Here is a 21,738-nt window from a genome sequence, read left to right on the forward strand (position 1 = left end):
CGAGGTAACTTCTCCAAATCAATGAAAATCCATTCAAATTGTCAGTATACCCAATACACCATTATTTTTACATACACTTTTTCATTTTATTTTAATTTTGAAATAAGTTCAAACTTCCAGGACAGTTGCAAAAATAATACAAAACCAAGTCAGAGAACTCCAATATGCCAGTACACTTTTATAATCTAATTATTACATGTACTTCTGTTGACCGCCATGTCTTCCCTCCCCCTCACTTTTGTGTGTATATGTGAGGGGGAGGTGCATGGTCTGGGACTCGAACTTGGGTCTCCCCATCACTTTTAACAGAGAGAAGTGGCTTAAGTTAACTATACTTGCTCCTGGGGACATTAGGCTGAACTAACAGAAACTGAAGTTCTTCTCCTTAAATCTCTAATTAAACCACAAAGTATAATTCTTAGCTGTACCCCAAAAATACCTAACACCACTGGTAGCACAGAATATATATGCCTCATTCATTTTTTTAAAAAATAGGCATGTGTAAGTATGGCCTAACGTAGCCCATATCTTGACCTCAGGACCTGCACTCTGTGGTTTCAGTGATGGTCATCCTCTCTCTAACAGCCTTGCCAGGACCTTTCCAGAGTTTGCATCAAGTCACTGTCACTCAGTCAAAGGTAACAGATCTGAAGATACAAGAACTCAAGATTGTGCCCTAAACTTCCTGCACTTTCAAAACCAAAGGTGATATCTAGATATCACTTAGATGTCTGTGGGTGATATCAGGCATCCCCACAGTTCTAAGGAGGGTGAGAGCCTACCGGAAAACAGTGTTCTGTCACCAAAGTATGAAGCCGGTCATGGTCTGAGCTAGAAGAGAAAGAGATACAGATCACTAACTCCTCCTTTTATGATATCCTGTATGGAAATGGAAAACGATTTATTTTTACAAACATTTCCTGAATACTTACTATAAGTCAAGTTATATGCTAAGTTTTAGGGACACAGAACTGAGCAGTAGCATGATTTACCAGAAAACCTTGAGATCTAATAGCAAAGTAAAGTTATGTGAATCTCAGGAGCAGAAAGAAATTTCAACATTACTATATTTCCTTTAAGATGAGCAAGTGACCCTCACTAGGACTGATTTTTGCTCTAAGCTGGTATGGGAAACAAAATCCAACCAAATAACAATCAAGGACTCACCTCCTTTGACTTCTGACACATCATCAGTATCAACTGTCTCGGCCTTGTATCTTACACCATTATCTTTGAAACAAGCCAAAAAATAATCCTCTTTTTTTGTGTGTTCCTTTCTTATTTTTTTTATCTCCATCCTTGTTGCTGCCAGATTGCCTAGAATACTGATTCTATAGAATTACAGTTAGAAAACAGGCAGCAACCTCCAACTCCTACAGACACAAGATTTTAGGAAGTGTGGTGGTTTGATTCAGTTGTCAACTTGGCCAGGTGAAGACACCTAGTTCTGTTGCTGTGGACATGAGCAAATGGTATGTGAACCTCATCTGTTGCTCATTACATCTGCAGTGGGCTAGGAGATGTGCCTGCTGCAATGAATGATGTTTGATTTAATTGGCTAGTGCTTAAATGAGACAGCTCAACATAGCACAGTCCAAGCAGCTCAGCATACCTCATCTCAGCACTCGCAGCTCAGCCCAGGCCTTTGGAGATGCAGGAAGAAATCACCCTAGGGAAAGTTGCTGGAACCCAGAGGCCTGGAGAGAAGGCCAGCAGAGATCACCCTGTGCCTTCCCACATAAGAAAGAACCTCAGTTGAAAGTTAGCTGCCTTTCCTCGGAAGAACTAACGAAAAAAATCCCCTTTTATTAATAGCCAATCCGTCTCTGGTGTGTTGCATTCCTGCAGTTAGCAAACTAGAACAGGAGGGTTCCCAACTGAGGGGTTTTACATAAACCTAAGACCACAGATTAGTTTCTGTCAGATATATACATGATTTTTCACCACCATTTCATATAGCTTAGGCAGTTTAGTTCTTTGTTCTCTTTGAAAAATCTCAAATTTCTAATCCTGGAATGGGTAAGAGACAGGCTTTAACCTGCCCATCTGCTTCCCTCCCACCTTTATTACTAATAGGAAAGGTTCCAAGTCACAACCTTTTCTGTTGCTCTTGACCAACTAGACTGAGTTGTGGTGATAGTTACCATGACCACTATACTTGGCACCTCTGATCGACACTTTCACCTCACTCTCCTGGCCCAGAGCTCTTCAGCAGAAACATATTCCCTTTCCTATGAGTTCACTTACTATTTTGCAAATGAAGTTACACTGAAAAAGAATGTTTCTGCTGACATAATGGACTGAGATCATGTGAAACTACTCCCACTATATACATCTAGGAATGTATGATAAAACATAACAATACACATACATACATATATACTTTTAAATACTCTAGCCTAGTTTATAAGAAAGGTAAATCCTCAGATGCCAGAAAGGAAAGCATGAATTTGATATGACAACCTGAGGGATGACTAAGGAATTTTAGCTTCTCAAAGGGCAACAAACTGCCACAGAGATATTTTCCTAAAGCTACCACTTTCAAAAAACTGCATCTTACAAAAAAAAAAAAAAGATTGCATCTGCTGCAAAAGGGAGATTAGAGAAATAACCCATCAACCACCAACCCAGAGACAAAGTTTGTCTCTGTCGAGAACTCTGAGTGGGAGACGAACATAAAAAGCAAAACACTACTGTGAAAAATTAAACCCCCAAGCCCATTTATACAGATTTGGATGCAGAATTTATGCTACCTTTATGTTTTAGTAATTCTTATTTCCTACTCCTAGGGTTCCTTGCAGAAGCCAACACAAAACTTCTCAAGCTCCTGTACAAAATGGCAACAAAGGTGGAAGATGAAGAAAAAGGCATGGAGAGATTTCCAGACAATTACCCAGACACATGACCTTGGACCTGAGCCTTCATTTGGGTGCTCTGGCCTTCAGGCACATTGCATGTTGGGAACTGTATTTGGGTCAAAGGTCCCTAGAGCGGCTGAGAGCCTGTGAGACATTTGTCCTCTGGCAAAGAAAGCTAATGCCTCTGTGGCAATTTCCACTCAAGTGATTTGTGGAAACCTCTGCTTCCACCTTGGTGAATAAAGGCTGGCCCCACTGGGCTTGAAAGTTCTGGATATATTTTAAAAAGCATTTTTTTATATTGTAAAACAATATTCCAAGGATAGTTACTATCCTGATAGAAAGATGAAGCTGAAGGAAAGCAATTCACCAAAGAAGAGATACACGTTGCAGGAAAGAATGTGCAACCTTACTAATCAAAGAAACATAAGTTTAAATGCACCATTTCACACTTATCAAAAGAGCAGTGTTCTTATTGATGTGAGCCGGGCACTCTCTTATATTGCTGGTGAAACTATGAAGTAGAAAACCTTTCTTGAAAAAAATTTGGTTGCATTTATTTTTTGTAAGCCCTTGAATGCTCCTCCTCTTTGACTCAGAAATTCTCTGACCCAGATTTTCATTATTTATTATTTTATTCTCGAGGAATGGAGTACCTTTAAACTCTTCATCCTCTTTGACCTAGTAATATCACTTCTAGGAATGTATCCTGACGAAATTATCAAAAATGCAATCAGAGATTCCATTTAATAGATGTGCATTCCTTAATACGATTATGTTGGTTTCTCATCAGAAATCATGGGGGCAAGAAGACAGAGGAAAAACATATTTAAAGTGTTGAAGCAAAAATTGCCAACTAAGAATTCTGTATCTGGCAAAACTATCATTCAAAATGAGGCAGAAATTAAGACATTCCCATAGAAACAAAAGCTGAGAGACTTTGTCACCATTAAACTAGCCCTACAAGAAATTCTAAAGGGAATTCTACAGGTTGAAAGTAGAGGACACTAGACAATTGACTAAGCCACATAAAATAAAGATATCTGGTAAAGATAATGACGTGGTAAAAAATAAATATAAGTACTATTGTATTTTTGATTTGTAACTCCATTTTTTACTTCCTACAGGATATAAAAGGCCAATGCACAAAATATAATGATAAATCAATTATTTGGGACTCACAATGTATAAATAAGTAATTTGTGACAAGAACTACATAAAGATGGAGAGTGGAGTAGGATAAGAACATAGTTTATGTATGCTATTGACATTAAGTTGGTATCAAAGCCAATGAGATTGTTGTAGATTTAGGATGTTAAACTTAAGTTCCATGTGGTATTGTGCTTTGAAATTTATTGCTTTTTTGTATATATGTTATTTTTCACAAAAAAGAAAAAAAATTGATTGTGATGATACAAAAATATTTATGCCTTCTAGCCTCCCATATTCTGGAGCAGCGAGAAGGAAAATTCTAAGAGGGTCATGTGGTGGCCCATGACAAATTCTGAGATCTGTCCTTTAACTACCTGTTGAAGAGTGCTTTGAAAATTATTGCTTTTTTATTTCTTTGCTTTGTATGTATGTTATATTATACAATAAAAAAGTTAAAAAAAAGATGTGCATTGCAGGTTATAGAACTAAAAAACTGGAAACAAGTAAATGCTTAACCAATGGTAAATGACTAAATAAATTATAGTATCTTCACTTGATAAAAAAAGGAGATATTAAAAGTATGTTTTTTAAGAATATTTTATGTTGAGAAAATTTTCATGCTGTAAGATATGAAAACCGCAAAACTACATAGCATTGTGAAAAAATTATCAAAGAAAAGAAAATAAAAGATTAATAATTAATCCTGGGAAAAAAAATTTCTCTAGAGGGCTGTTCTAGTTTACATAAGCTGCTAGAATGCAATTATACCAGAAAGGGAATAGCTTTTAAAAAGGGGAATTTACTAAGTTTTAAGTTTGCAGTTCTAAGGCTGTGAAAATGTTCAACTTGAAGCAAGGCTACAGAAATGTCGAAACTAAGGCATCCAGGAAAAGATACCTTGGTTCAAGAGGCTGATGAGATCCAGGATTTCCCTCTCAACTGGAAAGGCACATGGCAAACATGGCAACATTTGCTAGTTTTCTCTCCAGGTTTTTTTGTTTCATGAAGCTCCCCTGGGGGCATTTTCCTTCATCTTCAAAGGTCTCTGGCTACATGGGCTCTACAGGCTTGTTCCAAAATGGTTCTCTCTTAAAAGGTTCCAGTAAACAAACCCACCTTGAATGAGTGAAGACATATCTCCACGCAAACCATCTAATCAAAAGTTACCACCCACAATTGGATGGGTCATACCTCCATGGAAACAATCAAGAAGTTCCCACCTAGTATACTGAATGAGGATTAAAGAACTTGGCTTTTCTGGAGTACATATCAGTCTCAAACTGGCACAAGGGCATATTCATAATTCAGGTTGCATGGAATTCTTTCAGAAGAAACAATCTCTACTGAAAATGAGTTTACAACTAAACATCACAAAACACACCTAGAATCTTCCTAGCAAAAGTCAATAGACAGGGTGGGCCTGTCTATTGAGAAGATTTAAAAAAATCTTAAAAGAGAGATTTAAAAAAAAAATCAGATTTTCTCAAAGGAACAAGATTAGAGTGACTGCAGATTTGTAATCAGTAATAAGAGGCCAAAAGAAAATGAAATAGTATTTTTGAAGCATTGTAAGAGGGAAACTATGAACCTAGGATTCTATACCCTGCTAAACTATCATTCCAAAGTAAGCACAAAACAAAGACATTTTCAGACAAAAATAGAGATGGTACTATAACCTTTGCTGAAAAAACAGATTAAAGGATGTATTCCAGAAAAAATCAAATCCAGAAGGAAAAAGTGTTGAAACCAAAGGAAATGGTAACCAAAGAGCAGGTAACTATAAATTAGCATTTACAGTAAAAATAATAACACAATAATTCAGGAGGACAGGGATTAAAAACAGGATGAGGGTGGGCAACAATGGCTCAGTGGCAGAGTTCTCACCTGTCATGCCAGAGACCCGGGTTTGGTTCCCGGTGCCTGTCTATGTTAAAAAAAAAAAATTAGGGTGGTTTTCACTTCCAAACTACTACAGACCATCCCTCTTACAGAACTGGAGAAACAAAGACTGGATGTCAGAGGCCACATCAGTCATTTATAAGGAACTCCCCCAAAGGTGATACCCCCAGAATAAAGGTAATCAAGAAATAAATTAGACTTTGCAAAGACCAATGCCCAGCTTCAAACTAGTTCAATTCCTATTGGAAAGTGATCTGCAGCCTTTACGTAACTGCCTGCCAGCAGTAAAAAAAAAGTAAATTCTTCTCTAAAAGATAACATGATCCAGAGTACTGAATTATCTCTGTTAATTTTTCATATACGAGGCATGCCATTTAATCAAAAAACAAGGAAGAATACTAAAAAAAGACAAGAACTAATCAAAAAGTAAAAGGAGGGGGGGTGGGGAGATAAGAAACAGACCTATATGAGATCCAGATTTTTGATTTCTCAGACACAGACTTTAAAATAACTGTGATTAGTATATTCAAAAATTAGATGACAGGTTGGAGAATTTTAGCAGAAAACTGGAAGCAATAAAAAAGAATCAAACGAAAATCCTAAAAGTGAAAAATACAAATAACTATAAAATAAATTAAGAACTCAATAGATAGGTTTAACAGTGGATAGTGCACAGGAAGAAAAACCAAAGGTTTCCAGACCGAAGCTGAAAGGGGGGAAAAAAGATTGGAAAATAAAGAAAAGAGCCAAGAACATTCGGCACAGTGAAAAGATCTAACTTATGTGCATATTCAGAATCTCAGAATGAGAAGAAAGAATGAACAAAATAACATTTAAAGTGATGTATGGACTGAGATTTTCCAACATGACAAAAAGTATCCGGAGATTTAAGAAACAATAAAGGACTTCTGAGAAGATGGTGAACAGGATAGGCTGAGTTCACCCCTGTTTCATAGAATAACAAGAGAAGGGACAGAAAAATGACTAGGACTGCAGTTCCGGGGTGCAAATGACCAAAGAAGATCTTCTACATTATATAGGGAGAACCTGGATGAAAAAATGGAGAAATTGAGATGGAGAAAACAGAGTGAGTGAGCTTGGACATGACCCAACAGGGGATAAATGGCAGCACGCGGTAAACTGTGGACCCGAAGGAATAGACAGTCCCTCTACTCCGGCCTATCCCACAGCTAGCTTGGGAGATCTTCCCACATAGCTCCATAGCCAGGAGCTCCTGTGGGAAACCCAGAAGCATGCCCAGATGCCCACCATGACAAGGTGTCTTGCTAGGCACTGCGAATAGCCACCCTGCACTGGGACCAATCGCCCCACCATGCGCCAGGACCAACCGCCTCCTACACTAGGACCAACCACCAGGCATTTCCAGGCTGGCTGTGGGCAGCTGAAATACCAAGCTCCACAGCCAAGGTCATCCCAAGCAGGAGCCTGGGGGCCACCAGACCCATAAATGGACTCTCAGCTGAGTATACACTGCTCACTCCCCTGTCCTAGGGCTAGAGGCTTTCAGCATGCACTGAGATCAGTGGCCCTGGCTGGAATCACAGTCTCCAGCTTACTCAGACACTCACCACAGTTGGGGAGAGCCAGGCTGGAAGGCAAGAGGTGGCTCAAGAGTGCCATCTATTGAGCTAGTGATCAGTGAAAGGGAGGGGTAAGGGATATGGTATGTATCAATTTTTTTTTGTTTTCTTTTTCTTTTTCTGAATTGATACAAATGTTCTAAGAAATGATCATGATGGTGAATATACAACTATGTGATGAAAAAAAGAATGTTCATATTGTATGTTGACTGGTTTTATTAATAATAATAATAAAAAAAAAGAGTGCCATCCATTGAGAAGCTTCAAGTACAACTGCATGCCCTCCATGAGATTCGAGCCTTGACTTGGAGGGGAATTACTGACAAGCCAAGTACAAAAAGGGACCTTCAACACAAACCTAAGCAAATACAAAACCTTGGAGGAGTGAAGGAAACTAAAGCGGAAAATAACCTAATCAAGTAAATCAAATGCCCTGAGCATAACAGAAAATCACAAAGCACATGAAGATTCAGGCAGATATGGTCGATCCAAACAACTAAGTTAAAACACCAGAGGGGACATGGAATTTGGAACAATTAATCAAGGATGTTCATCAGGAAATAAAGAATATCAGGAATTTGGAAAAATTAATCAAGGATGTTCATCAGGAAATAAAGAATATCAAGAAGACAGTGGAAGAGCATAAAGAATAATTTGAAAGACTAAACAGAAAAATAGTAGCTGATCACAGAGATGAAAGATGCTGTACACCAAATTAAAAACATACTAGAGACACTTGTCAAAAATCAGTTGACAGGAGAGTGCCAAGATGGTGGCTTAGCAAGGTGTGGGATTTAGTTCGTCCTCCAGAACACTATTAAATAGTCAGGAACAGTACAGAACAACTGCTGGGGCCATGTCAGTGACTGGACACACAGCATACCCTAGTCTGGACCAGCTGCAAGCCCCCCCAGAACCGTGAGATCCCCCAGCCGCGGGGCCAGTGCCCCTCCCCCACAGGCTGCTTCCCAGACAGGAAAGGAAAGGGACTTTACCAGTAGCAGGGGCTGAGTGCAACTAAGCTTCAATTGTAGAATTAATTCACAAATTCTGACTACTAAAAATAGGCCCCCAACTCAGCTGAACCTGGTCAAAGCAGAGGTTGCTGGTTTTTGCCCTGGCACCGAGGGGACAGGGATGATGGAAAAAGAAACAGAGGTTTTTTGTTTGGATCGGATAGCACATAATACTTGAAAGGGTCTGGGCTCTGAAGGAAAGGAGGGGGCACACAAGATATGAAGGTACACAAAGCAACATACCAACTTATGCTCTTGATTGGCAAACCTGAGGAATGGGGGTCCTGCACTGAGAAAGCTTTTTCTCTTTCTTTCTTTCTTTTTTTTTTTTTGTGGCTATGTTACTACAAAGGCTGGACTGCCTTTAGATACAGCTGCAGAGCTCCTCAGGCTGCAACTGTCCCAGGCACAGGCAGAAACAAGCTTGTTGGAGAACTTGTCTGGAGCCTGTGCTTTCCCCAGGAGAGGGGTGGGGCCCAGCTCAAGGGGATTCCCTCCCTCACGGAATCCAGACCCCAGGGTTTGGAAATTTGAAGCAATTAAAGCCAGTCTACAACCTCTCCTCTATCTCCACCAAGCCTCCATCAGGGAGAGTCTGCCGAAGTTAAAGGTACCACATAACCTTATGCTGGTGGGACCCACAGGCAGACAACCGCCACATACTGGACAGAATAGGAAAAACACAGAGTCCAGAGGTTTCACAGGAAAGTCTTTCAATCTGCTGGGTCTCACCCACAGGGAAAACTGACACAGGTGACTCTTTCCTCCTGAGAGGAGGGCAGTTTGGTCTGGGAAAATCTGGCTGGGATCAATAACACCTAAGTAGACCCTCCTAAGGGTCGGCGGGGAAAGGCCCATACAGGCAGGGGCAGAAACAAGAAAAAAAGAACTGAAAAATTCTGCTCTGTTAAACAAAACCTAAGCTAGCGGTCCATATAACCTAAACTGAATATCAAAGAACAGACTGACAACAAAATCATCCAGGAAGAAAATCCTAGGTAAAAGAAGTGAAAACAATCTCCAGAATAAACTAATTAAGTAATTAAATGCCTGGATGCCAGCAAAAAATAATGAATCACACTAGGAAAATTGAAGATATGGCCCAAAGGAACAAACCAACAATTCAAATGAGATACAGGAGTTGAAACAATTAATTCAGAATGTTCGAACAGACATGGAAAACCTCAGCAAAAATCAAATCAATGAATTGAGGGAGGCTATAAAGAAGGCAAGGAATGAACAAAAAGAAGAAATCGAAAGTATGAAAAACAAATCACAGAACTTATGGGAATGAAAGCCACAGTTGAAGAGATGAAAAAAACAATGGAAACCTACAATGTCAGATTTCAAGAGGCAGAAGATAGGATTAGTGAACTGGAGGATGGAACAGCTGAAATCCGACAAGAAAAAGAAAACATAGGGAACAGAATGGAAAAATAAGAGCAGGGACTTAGGGAACTGAATGACAGCATGAAGCGCATGAATATAGGTGTTGTGGGTGTCCCAGAAGGAGAACAGAAGGGAAAAGGAGGAGAAAAATTAATGGAGGAAATTATCACTGAAAATTCCCCAACTTTTATGAAAGACTTAAAATTACAGATCTAAGAAGTCCAGCGTACACCAAACAGGAGAGATCCAAATAGACGTACTCCAAGACACTTAATAATCAGAATGTCATATGTCAAAGAGAAAGAGAGAATCTTTTTGAAAGCAGCAAGAGAAAAGCAATCCATCACATACAAGGGAAGCCGAATAAGACTATGCGTAGATTTCTCAGCAGAAACCATAGAGGCGAGAAGACAGTGGGATGATATATTCAAATTACTAAAAGAGAAAAACTGCCAGCCAAGAATTCTATATCCAGCAAAATTGTCCTTCAAAAATGAGGGAGAAATTAAAACATTTTCAGACCAAAAAATCACTGAATTTGTGACTAAGAGATTGGCTGTGCAAGAAATACTAAAGGGAGCATTAGAGGCAGATACGAAAAGACAGGAAAGGTGTGGAGAAGAGTGTAGAAATGAAGACTATCAGTAAAGGTAAAAAGAAGAAAAATTAGACATGCATATAAAATCCAAAATGCAAAATGGTAGAAGAAAGTATTACTCGTACAGTAATAACACTAAAAGTTAATGGATTAAACTCCACACTCAAAAGACACAGACTGGCAGAATGGATTGAAAAACAGGACCCATCTATATGCTGTCTACAGGAAATACATCTTAGACCCAACAATAAACATAGGTTGAAAGTGAAAGGTTGGGAAAAGATATTTCGCGCAAATAACAATCAGAAAAGAGCAGGAGTAGCTATACTAATATCCAACAAATTAGACTTTAAATGTAAAACAGTTAAAAGAAATAAAGAAGAACACCATGTATTAATAAAAGCAACAATTCAACAAGACATAACAATCATAAATATTTATGCCCCGAGCCAGAATGCTCCAAAATACATGAGGCAAACACAGAAAAGAGAAATAGACACATCTACCGTAATAGGTGGAGACGTCAATTCCCCACTCTCATCAATGGACAGGACATCTAGACAGAGGATCAATAAGGAAACAGAGAATTTGAATAATACAATAAATGAGCTAGACTTAACAAACATTTGTAGAACATTACACCCTACAACAGCAGGATACACCTTTTTCTCAAGTGCTCATGGATCATTCTCAAGGATAGACCATATGCTGGGTCACAAAGCAAGTCTCAATAAATTTACAAACACTGAAATCATACACAACACTTTCTCAGATCATAAAGGAATGAAGTTGGAAATCAGTAATAGGCAGAGTGCCAGAAAATTCACAAATATGTGGAGGCTCAACAACACACTCTTAAATAACCAGTGGGTCAAGGAAGAAATTACAAGAGAAATCAGTAAATATCTTGAGGCAAATGAAAATGAAAATACAACATATCAAAATTTATGGGATGCAGCAAAGGCAGTGCTAAGAGGGAAATTTATTGCTCTAAATGCCTATATCAAAAAAGAAGAAAGGGCAAAAGTCGAGGAATTAACTGTCCACTTGGAAGAACTAGAGAAAGAACAGCAAACTAACCCCAAAGCAAGCAAAAGGCAAGAAATAATGAAGATTAGAGCAAAAATAAATGAAATTGAGAGCATGAAAACAATTGAGAAAATCAACAAAACAAGAAATTGGTTCCATGAGAAAATCAATAAGATTGATGGACCCTTAGGGAGGCTGACAAAAAGAAGAAGAGAGAGGATGCAAATAAATAAAATCAGCAATGGAAGAGGACACATAACCACTGGCTCCACAGAAATAAAGGAAGTAATGAAAGGATACTATAAACAACTTTATGCTAATAAATTCAACAATGTAGATGAAACGGACAACTTTCTGGAAAGGCATGAACAACCAACACTGACTCAAGAAGAAATAGACAACTTCAACAAACCAATCGCAAGTAAAGAAATTGAATCAGTGATTAAGAAGCCCCCCAAAAAAGAAAAGTCCAGGACCCGATGGCTCCACATGTGAATTCTTCAAACATTCAAGAAAGAATTAGTACCAATCCTGCTTAAACTCTTCAAAAAAAATTGAAGAGGACAGAAAGCTACCTAACTCATTCTATGAAGTTAACATCACCCTCATACCAAAGCCAGACAAAGATATTACAAAAAAAGAAAACTACAGACCAATCTCTTTAATGAACATAGATGCAAAAATCCTCAACAAAATTCTAGCAAATAGAATTCAGCAGCACATTAAAAGAATTATACACCATGACCACGTAGGGTTCATCCCAAGTATGTGTGGATGGTTCAACATAAGGAAATCAATTAAAGTAATATACCATAACAACAAATCAAAGCAGAAAAACCACATGATCATCTTGATTGGTGCAGAAAAAGCAGTTGACAAAATTTAACATCCCTTCCTGCTGAAAACACTTCAAAGGATAGGAAAAGAAGGGAACTTCCTCAAAATGATAAAGGGAATATATGAAAAACCCACAGCTAACATCATCCTCAATGGGGAAAAACTGAAAACTTTCCCCTTAAGATCAGGAACAAGACAAGGATGTTCACTGTCACCACTGTTATTTGACAAGAAAAATACAAGGCATCAAAATTGGAAAGGAAAAAGTAAAACTCTCACTGTTTGCAGATGATATGATACTATATGTCAAAAACCCTGAAAGATCCACAGCAAAACTACTAGAGCTAATAAATAAGTACAGCAAAGTGGCAGGTTACAAGATCAACACTCAAAAATTTGTAGTGTTTCTATACACTAGTAATGAACAATCTGAGGGGAAAATCAAGAAAAAAATTCCATTTACAATTGCAACCAAAAGAATAATATATTTAGGAATAAATTTAACTAGAGACACAAAAGACCTATACAAAGGAAACTACAACAAATTGTTAAAAGAAATCACAGAAGACCTAAATAGATGGAATGGCATACCGTGTTCATGGACTGGAAAACTAAATATAGTTAAGATGTCAATTCTACCTAAAATGATTTACAGATTCAATGCAATACCAATCAAAATCCCAACAACTTACTTTTCAGAAATAGAAAAACCAATAACCAAATTTATCTGGAAGGGCAGGGTGCCCTGAATAGCTAAAAGTATCCTGAGAAAAAAAATAAAGTCGGAGGACTCACACTACCTGACTTTAAAGCATATTATGAAGCTACAGTGGTCAAAACAGCATGGTACTGGCATAAAGATAGATATACTGACCAATGGAATAGAATAGAGTATTCAGATATAGACCCTCTCATCTATGGACAATTGATCTTTGATAAGGCCGTCAAGCCAACTCGCCTGGGACAGAACAGTCTCTTCAATAAATGATGCCTAAAGAACTGAATATCCACATGCAAAAGAATGAAAGAGGATCCATATCTCACTGTCCATACAAAAATTAACTCAAAATGGATCAAAGACCTAAACATTAGATCTAAGACCATAAAACTGTTAGAAGAAAATGTAGGGAATATCTTATAAATCTTATAATAGGAGGCAGTTTCCTAGACCTTACACCCAAAGCATGAGCACTGAAGAAAGAAAGAAATAAAGGGGACCTCCTCAAAATTAAGCACTTTTGTGCATCAAAGAACTTCATCAAGAAAGTAAAAAGACAGCCTACACAATGGGAGACAATATTTGGAAACAACCTATCAGATAAAGGTTTAATATCCAGAATATATAAAGAGATCATTCAACTCAACAACAAAAAGACAGACAACCCATTTACAAAATGGGCAAAAGCCTGAACAGATACTTCTCAGAAGAGGAAATACAAATGGCCAAAAGGCACATGAAAAGATGCTCAATTTCTTGGCTATTAGGGAAATGTAAATCAAAACTACAATGACATATCATCTCACACCCACCAGAATGGCCATTATCAATAAAACAGAAAACAACAAGTGCCAGAGAGGATATGGAGAAAGAGGCACACGTATCCACTGTTGGTGGGAATGTCAAATGGTACAAACGCTGTGGAAGGCAGTTTGGTAGTTCCTCAGGAAGCTAAATACAGAATTGCCATATGACCTGGCAATACCACTGTTATTGGTATTGTTAGGTATCTACTCAGAGAACATGAGGGCAAGGACACAAATGGACATTTGCACACCAATGTTTATAGCAGCACTATTTACAATTGTGAAGAGATGGAAACAGCCAAATGTCCATCAACAGACGAGTGGCTAAACAAACTGTGGTATATACATAAGATGGAATATTATGCAGCTGTAAGACAGAATAAACTTATGAAGTATGTAACAACATGGATGGATCTTAAGGACATTATGCTGAGTGAGATTAGCCAGAAACAAAAGGACAAATACTGTATGGTCTCACTGATATGACTGATGTTAGTGAATAAACTTGGAGAACTTCATAGGTAACAGAGACCATGAGGAGACAGAAATAGGATAAGATATTGGGTAACTGAAGCTGAAGGGATACAGATTGTGCAACAGGACTGATTATAAAAACTCAGAAATGGATAGCACAATACTACCTAACTGTAATACAATTATGTTAGAACACTGAATGAAGCTGAATGTGAGAATGATAGAGGGAGGAAGGCTGGGGGCACAAATGAAATCAGAAAGAATGATAGATGATAAAGATTGAGATGGTATAATCTATGAATGCCTAGAGTATATAATAATAGTGACTAAATGTACACATTAAAAAAATGTTTTTGCATGAGGGAGAACAAAGGAATGTCATTACTGCAGGGTATTGAAAACAGATAGTAATTAATATTTTAAAATTTTAACTTACGTGTGAGACTAAAGCAAAAAATGTTTATTTGGTACAAAATTTGTATTTGACTACTGCATTTCCTAATATAACTTATGTAGACAGCTTAACTGAACACTGTAAGTACATGAAACCTTGAGTAGGGCACGAGATTTTGTTGGTTTGTCTAGAGTGATGCCCGATAAATCCCAGAGTGATTCTATCAATGAGCGGAAAAGCACCTGCAAAGAACTCTTCAGGGAAGGGTGAGAAAGGGGGAAAACTCAACTTCTCCAAGTTGAATTCTTGATATTCACAAAAGCAGTGGGGACAACAAAAGCAATAGGCTGAGCCCCCAATCTTGGAGTTTATTCATATGAAACTTAACGCCACAAAGGATAGGCTAAGCCTACTTAAAATGAGGCCTGAGAGTCACCCCCAAGAGAACCTCTTTTGTTGCTCAGATGTGGCCTCTCTCTCCAGCCAACACAAGTAAACTCACCGCCCTCCCCGTCTACATGGGACATGACTCCCAGGGGTGTGGGCCTTCCTGGCAAGGTGGGAAAGAAATTCTAGAATGAGCTGAGACTCAGCATCAATGGATTGAGAAAACCTTCTCGACCAAAAGGGGAAAGATTGAAATGAGACAAAATAAAGTGTCAAGGGCTGAGAGATTCCAAACAGAGTGGAGAAGTTATCCTGGAGGTTATTCTTAAGCATTAAATAGATATCACCTTGTTAGTCAAGATGTAATGGAGAGACTGGAGGGAACTGCCTGAAAATGTAGAGCTGTGTTCCAGTAGCCATGTCTCTTGATGATGATTGTATAATGATATAGCTTTCACAATGTGACTGTGTGATTGTGAAAACCTTGTATCTGACGCTTCTTTTATCTACCTTGTCAACAGATGAGTAGAACATATGGAATAAAAATAAATAATAGGGGGAACAAATGTTAAAATAAATTTAGTTTGAAATGTTAGTGATCAATGAAAATGAGGGGTAAGGGGTATGGTATGTATAATCTTTTTTTTTTTTTCTATTTGTTTTATTTCTTTTTCTGTTGTCTTTTTCTTTTTCTGAATTGATGCAAATGTTCTAAGAAATGATGAATATGCAACTAAATGATGATATTGTGAATTATTGATAATATATGTAGAACAGAAGATCACATGTTAATGTTTTAGTTTGTATGTTAAATTTCTTTTTTAATAAATAAACTAATTAAAAAAAAAAGATGTGATTTTCCGCGCTGTGCCGACTGTTGAGCGGAGGCATGGAACTGGGGCTAGCGGTGGATGCGAGGCCCATCAGGAAGTGTTCCTTTGGGGCTAGAGTCTAGGTATATATGAATGCAAAACCTCATCCATTCCTAAATAAGCCCAGGATTTTCAACTGACAGGATCACTTCTCTGTAGATCACTTGCCCAGTTCCTCCTCCAGAGCAACTACTAGGTGAACAGAAACAGTGCAGAACAGCTCCCGGGGCCACGGCAGGGAATGGACACCCAGCGTACCCCAGTCTGGTCTGACTAGACTGACTGCGAGACTCTGCTGCAGTGAGATCCCCGAGCGCGCGCGACTCCCCGAGCAGCGGCAGCTGGCGGCCGGAGCACCTCCCTCCCTCCTTCCCGGGCCGGCTGAGAGTCTCGGAGAGGCAAGTTTCCCAAGCCGCGGCGGCCGGCGCCCCTCTTTTGCGGGCGGCTTCCTGGACCGGCTACGAGTCTCGGATCAGAGGGCTACCCAAGCCGCGGTGGCCAGCAACCGGTGCCCCTCTCCCGCGGGCGGCTTCCTGGTCCAGTGGCGAATTCCCCAGGCCACGGCGGCCGGTGACTGACGCCACTCCCCCGCGGGCGGCTTCCTGGTCTGGTGGCGAATTCCCCGGGCCGCTGCGGCCGGCGACTGACACCCCTCCAGGAAGAGGAGGGAATTTCCGACAGTGGCAGGGACTGGGTCCAACCAAACACCAATAGGGGAATTAATAAAGGAGCCACAGGGTCCCCTCAAGCCGCGGCGGCTGACGCCCCCACCACGCGTGGCCCCCTGGACCAACTGAGAGAATTGGATCGGAAATCCCCAGGCCGCGGAAAACGGTGACCGGGGGGATTCCTTCCAAACACGTGAGACAAACGTGTGCCACGAGCACCACCTACTGGGCAGGATAAGAAAAACAGAACCCAGAGATTTCACAGAAAAATCTTACAACCTTGTTGGGTCGGACACCCAGGGAAATCTGACTAAATGCCCAGACGCCAGCAGAAGATAACGGTCCACACTCAGAAGATTGAGAACATGGCCCAGTCAAAGGAACAAACCAATAGTTCAAATGAGATACGGGAGCTGAGACAACTAATGCTGAATATACGAACAGAAATGGAAAACCTCTTCAAAAATGAAATCAATAATTGAGGGAGGACATGAAGAAGACATGGGCTGAACACAAAGAAGAAATAGAAAAACTGAAAAAACAAATCACAGAACTTATGGAAGTGAAGGATAAAGTAGAAAAGATGAAAAAACAATGGATACCTACAATGATAGATTTAAAGAGACAGAAGATAGAATTAGTGATTTGGAGGATGGAACATCTGAATTCCAAAAAGAAACAGAAACTATCCGGAAAAGAATGGAAAAATTTGAACAGGGCATCAGGGAACTCAAGGACAATGTGAACCGCACAAATATACGTGTTGTGGGTGTCCCAGAAGGAGAAGAGAAGGGAAAAGGAGGAGAAAAACTAATGGAAGAAATTATCACTGAAAATTTCCCAACTCTTATGAAAGACATAAAATTACAGATCCAAGAAGTGCAGCATACCCCAAAGAGATTAGACCCAAATAGGCGTTCTCCATGACACTTACTAGTTAGAATGTCAGAGGTCAAAGAGAAAGAGAGGATCTTGAAAGCAGCAAGAGAAAAACAATCCATCACATACAAGGGAAACCCAATAAGACTATGTGTAGATTTCTCAGCAGAAACCATGGAAGCTAGAAGACAGTGGGATGATATATTTAAATTACTAAAAGAGAAAAACTGCCAACCAAGACTCCTATATCCAGCAAAATTGTCCTTCAAAAATGAGGGAGAAATTAAAACATTCTCAGACAAAAAGTCACTGAGAGAATTTGTGACCAAGAGACCAGCTCTGCAAGAAATACTAAAGGGAGCACTAGAGTCAGATACAAAAAGACAGAAGAGAGAGGTATGGAGAAGAGTGTAGAAAGAAGGAAAATCAGATATGATATATATAATACAAAAGGCAAAATGTTAGAGGAAAATATTATCCAAACAGTAATAACACTAAATGTTAATGGACTGAATTCCCCAATCAAAAGACAGAGATTGGCAGAATGGATTAAAAAACAGGATCCTTCTATTTGCTGTCTACAGGAAACACATCTTAGACCCAAAGATAAACATAGGTTGAAAGTGAAAGGTTGGGAAAAGATATTTCATGCAAATAACAACCAGAAAAGAGCAGGAGTGGCTATACTAATATCCAACAAATTAGACTTCAAATGTAAAACAGTTAAAAGAGACAAAGAAGGACACTATATACTAATAAAAGGAACAATTAAACAAGAAGACATAACAATCATAAATATTTACGCGCCGAACCAGAATGCCCCAAAATACGTGAGGAATACACTGCAAACACTGAAAAGGGAAATAGACTCATATACCATAATAGTTGGAGACTTCAATTCACCACTCTCATCAATGGACAGAACATCTAGACAGAGGATCAATAAAGAAATAGAGAATCTGAATATTACTATAAAAGAGCTAGACTTAACAGACATTTATAGGACATTACATCCCACAACAGCAGGATACACCTTTTTCTCAAGTGCTCATGGATCATTCTCAAAGATAGACCATATGCTGGGTCACAAAGCAAGTCTTAACAAATTTAAAAAGATTGAAATCATACACAACACTTTCTCAGATCATAAAGGAATGAAGTTGGAAATCAATAATAGACAGAGTGCCAGAAAATCCACAAATACGTGGAGGCTCAACAACACACTCTTAAACAACGAGTGGGTCAAAGAAGAAATTGCAAGAGAAATTAGCAAATACCTCGAGGCGAATGAAAATGAAAACACAACATATCAAAACTTATGGGACGCAGCAAAGGCGGTGCTAAGAGGAAAATTTATTGCCCTAAATTCCTATATCAGAAAAGAAGAAAAGGCAAAAATTCAGGAATTAACTGTCCACTTGGAAGAACTGGAGAAAGAACAGCAAACTAACCCCAAAACAAGCAAAAGGAAAGAAATAACAAAGATCAGAGCAGAAATAAATGAAATTGAAAACATGAAAACAATAGAGAAAATCAATAAGACCAGAAGTTGGTTCTATGAGAAAATCAATAAGATCGATGGGCCCTTATCAAGATTGACAAAAAGAAGAAGAGAGAGGACGCAAATAAATAAGATCAGAAATGGAAGAGGAGACATAACTACTGACCTCACAGAAATAAAGAAGGTAATAACAGGATACTATGAACAACTTTATGCTAATAAATACAACAATTTAGATGAAATGGACGGGTTCCTGGAAAGACATGAACAACCAACTTTGACTCAAGAAGACACAGATGATCTCAACAAACCAATCACAAGTAAAGAAATTGAATTAGTCATTCAAAACCATCCTAAAAAGAAAAGTCCAGGACCAGACAGCTTCACATGTGAATTCTATCAAACATTCCAGAAAGAATTAGTACCAACTCTCCTCAAACTCTTCAAAAAAATCGAAGTAGAGGGAAAACTACCTAATTCATTCTATGAAGCCAACATCACCCTCATACCAAAACCAGGCAAAGATATTACAAAAAAAAGAAAACTACAGGCCAATCTCTCTAATGAATATAGATGAAAAATTCTCAATAAAACTCTAGCAAACCGTATCCAACAACACATTAAAAGAATTATACATCATGACCAAGTAGGATTCACCCCAGGTATGCAAGGATGGTTCAACATAAGAAAATCAATTAATGTAATACACCATATCAACAAATCAAAGCAGAAAAATCACATGATCATCTCAATTGATGCAGAGAAGGCATTTGACAAGATTCAACATCCTTTCCTGTTGAAAACACTTCAAAAGATAGGAATACAAGGGAACTTCCTTAAAATGATAGAGGGAACATATGAAAAACCCACAGCTAATATCATCCTCAATGGGGAAAAACTGAAAACTTTCCCCCTAAGATCAGGAACAAGACAAGGATGTCCACTATCACCACTATTATTCAACATTGTGTTGGAGGTTCTAGCCAGAACAATTAGACAAGAAAAAGAAATACAAGGCATCAAAATTGGAAAGGAAGAAGGAAAACTATCACTGTTTGCAGACGATATGATACTATACGTCGAAAACCCGGAAAAATCCACAACAAAACTACTAGAGCTAATAAATGAGTACAGCAAAGTAGCAGGTTACAAGATCAACATTCAAAAATCTATAGCATTTCTATACACTAGTAATGAACAAGCTGAGGGGAAAATCAAGAAACGAATCCCATTTACAATTGCAACTAAAAGAATGAAATACCTAGGAATAAATTTAACTAAAGAGACAAAAATCCTATATAAAGAAAACTACAAAAAACTGCTAAAAGAAATCACAGAAGACCTAAATAGATGGAAGGGCATACCGTGTTCATGGATTGGAAGACTAAATATAGTTAAGATGTCAATCCTACCTAAATTGATTTACAGATTCAATGCAATACCAATCAAAATCCCAACAACTTATTTTTCAGAAATAGAAAAACCAAATAAGCAAATTTATCTGGAAGGGCAGGGTGCCCCGAATTGCTAAAAACATCTTGAGGAAAAAAAACGAAGCTGGAGGTCTCACACTGCCTGACTTTAAGGCATATTATGAAGCCACAGTGGTCAAAACAGCATGGTATTGGCATAAAGATAGATATATCAACCAATGGAATCGAATAGAGTGCTCAGATATAGACCCTCTCATCTATGGACATTTGATCTTTGATAAGGCAGTCAAGCCAACTCACCTGGGACAGAACAGTCTCTTCAATAAATGGTGCCTAGAGAACTGGATATCCATATGCAAAAGAATGAAAGAAGACCCATATCTCACACCCTATACAAAAGTTAACTCAAAATGGATCAAAGATCTAAACATTAGGTCTAAGACCATAAAACAGTTAGAGGAAAATGTAGGGAGATATCTTATGAATCTTACAATTGGAGGCGGTTTATGGACCTTAAACCTAAAGCAAGAGCACTGAAGAAATAAATAAATAAATGGGAGCTCCTCAAAATTAAACACTTTTGTGCATCAAAGAACTTCATCAAGAAAGTAGAAAGACAGCCTACACAATGGGAGACAATATTTGGAAATGACATATCAGATAAAGGTCTAGTATCCAGAATCTATAAAGAGATTGTTTAACTCAACAACAAAAAGACAGCCAACCCAATTACAAAATGGGAAAAAGACTTGAACAGACACCGATCAGAAGAGGAAATACAAATGGCCAAAAGGCACATGAAGAGATGCTCAATGCCCCTGGCCATTAGAGAAATGCAAATCAAAACCACAATGAGATATCATCTCACACCCACCAGAATGGCCATTATCAACAAAACAGAAAATGACAAGTGCTCGAGAGGATGCGGAGAAAGAGGCACACTTATCCACTGTTGGTGGGAATGTCAAATGGTGCAAACACTGTGGAAGGCAGTTTGGCGGTTCCTCAAAAAGTTGAATATAGAATTGCCATACGACCCAGCAATACCATTGCTGGGAATCTACTCAAAGGACTTAAGGGCAAAAACTCAAACGGACATTTGCACACTAATGTTTATAGCAGCGTTATTTACAATTGCAAAGAAATGGAAACAGCCAAAATGTCCATCAACAGACGAGTGGCTAAACAAACTGTGGTATATACATACGATGGAATATTATGCAGCTT

The 21,738-nt window shown here is 38.6% G+C and overlaps 1 protein-coding gene across 2 annotated transcripts in view; it reads right to left on the reverse strand.

Annotated features, from left to right (window-relative positions):
• Positions 1 to 21,738, reverse strand: part of MRPL45 (mitochondrial ribosomal protein L45) — a 38,195-nt gene that overhangs the window by 4,723 nt on the left and 11,734 nt on the right. For both annotated transcript variants that reach the window (XM_077164606.1, XM_077164607.1), the window contains exon 5: positions 783 to 831. In XM_077164606.1, the coding sequence (XP_077020721.1) occupies positions 783 to 831 (49 nt within the window). The remainder of the gene's footprint in view (positions 1 to 782; positions 832 to 21,738) is intronic.

The sequence above is a fragment of the Tamandua tetradactyla genome, chromosome 6 (assembly GCF_023851605.1).
Source record: "Tamandua tetradactyla isolate mTamTet1 chromosome 6, mTamTet1.pri, whole genome shotgun sequence".
In the NCBI taxonomy this organism is placed as follows: Eukaryota; Metazoa; Chordata; class Mammalia; order Pilosa; family Myrmecophagidae; genus Tamandua; species Tamandua tetradactyla.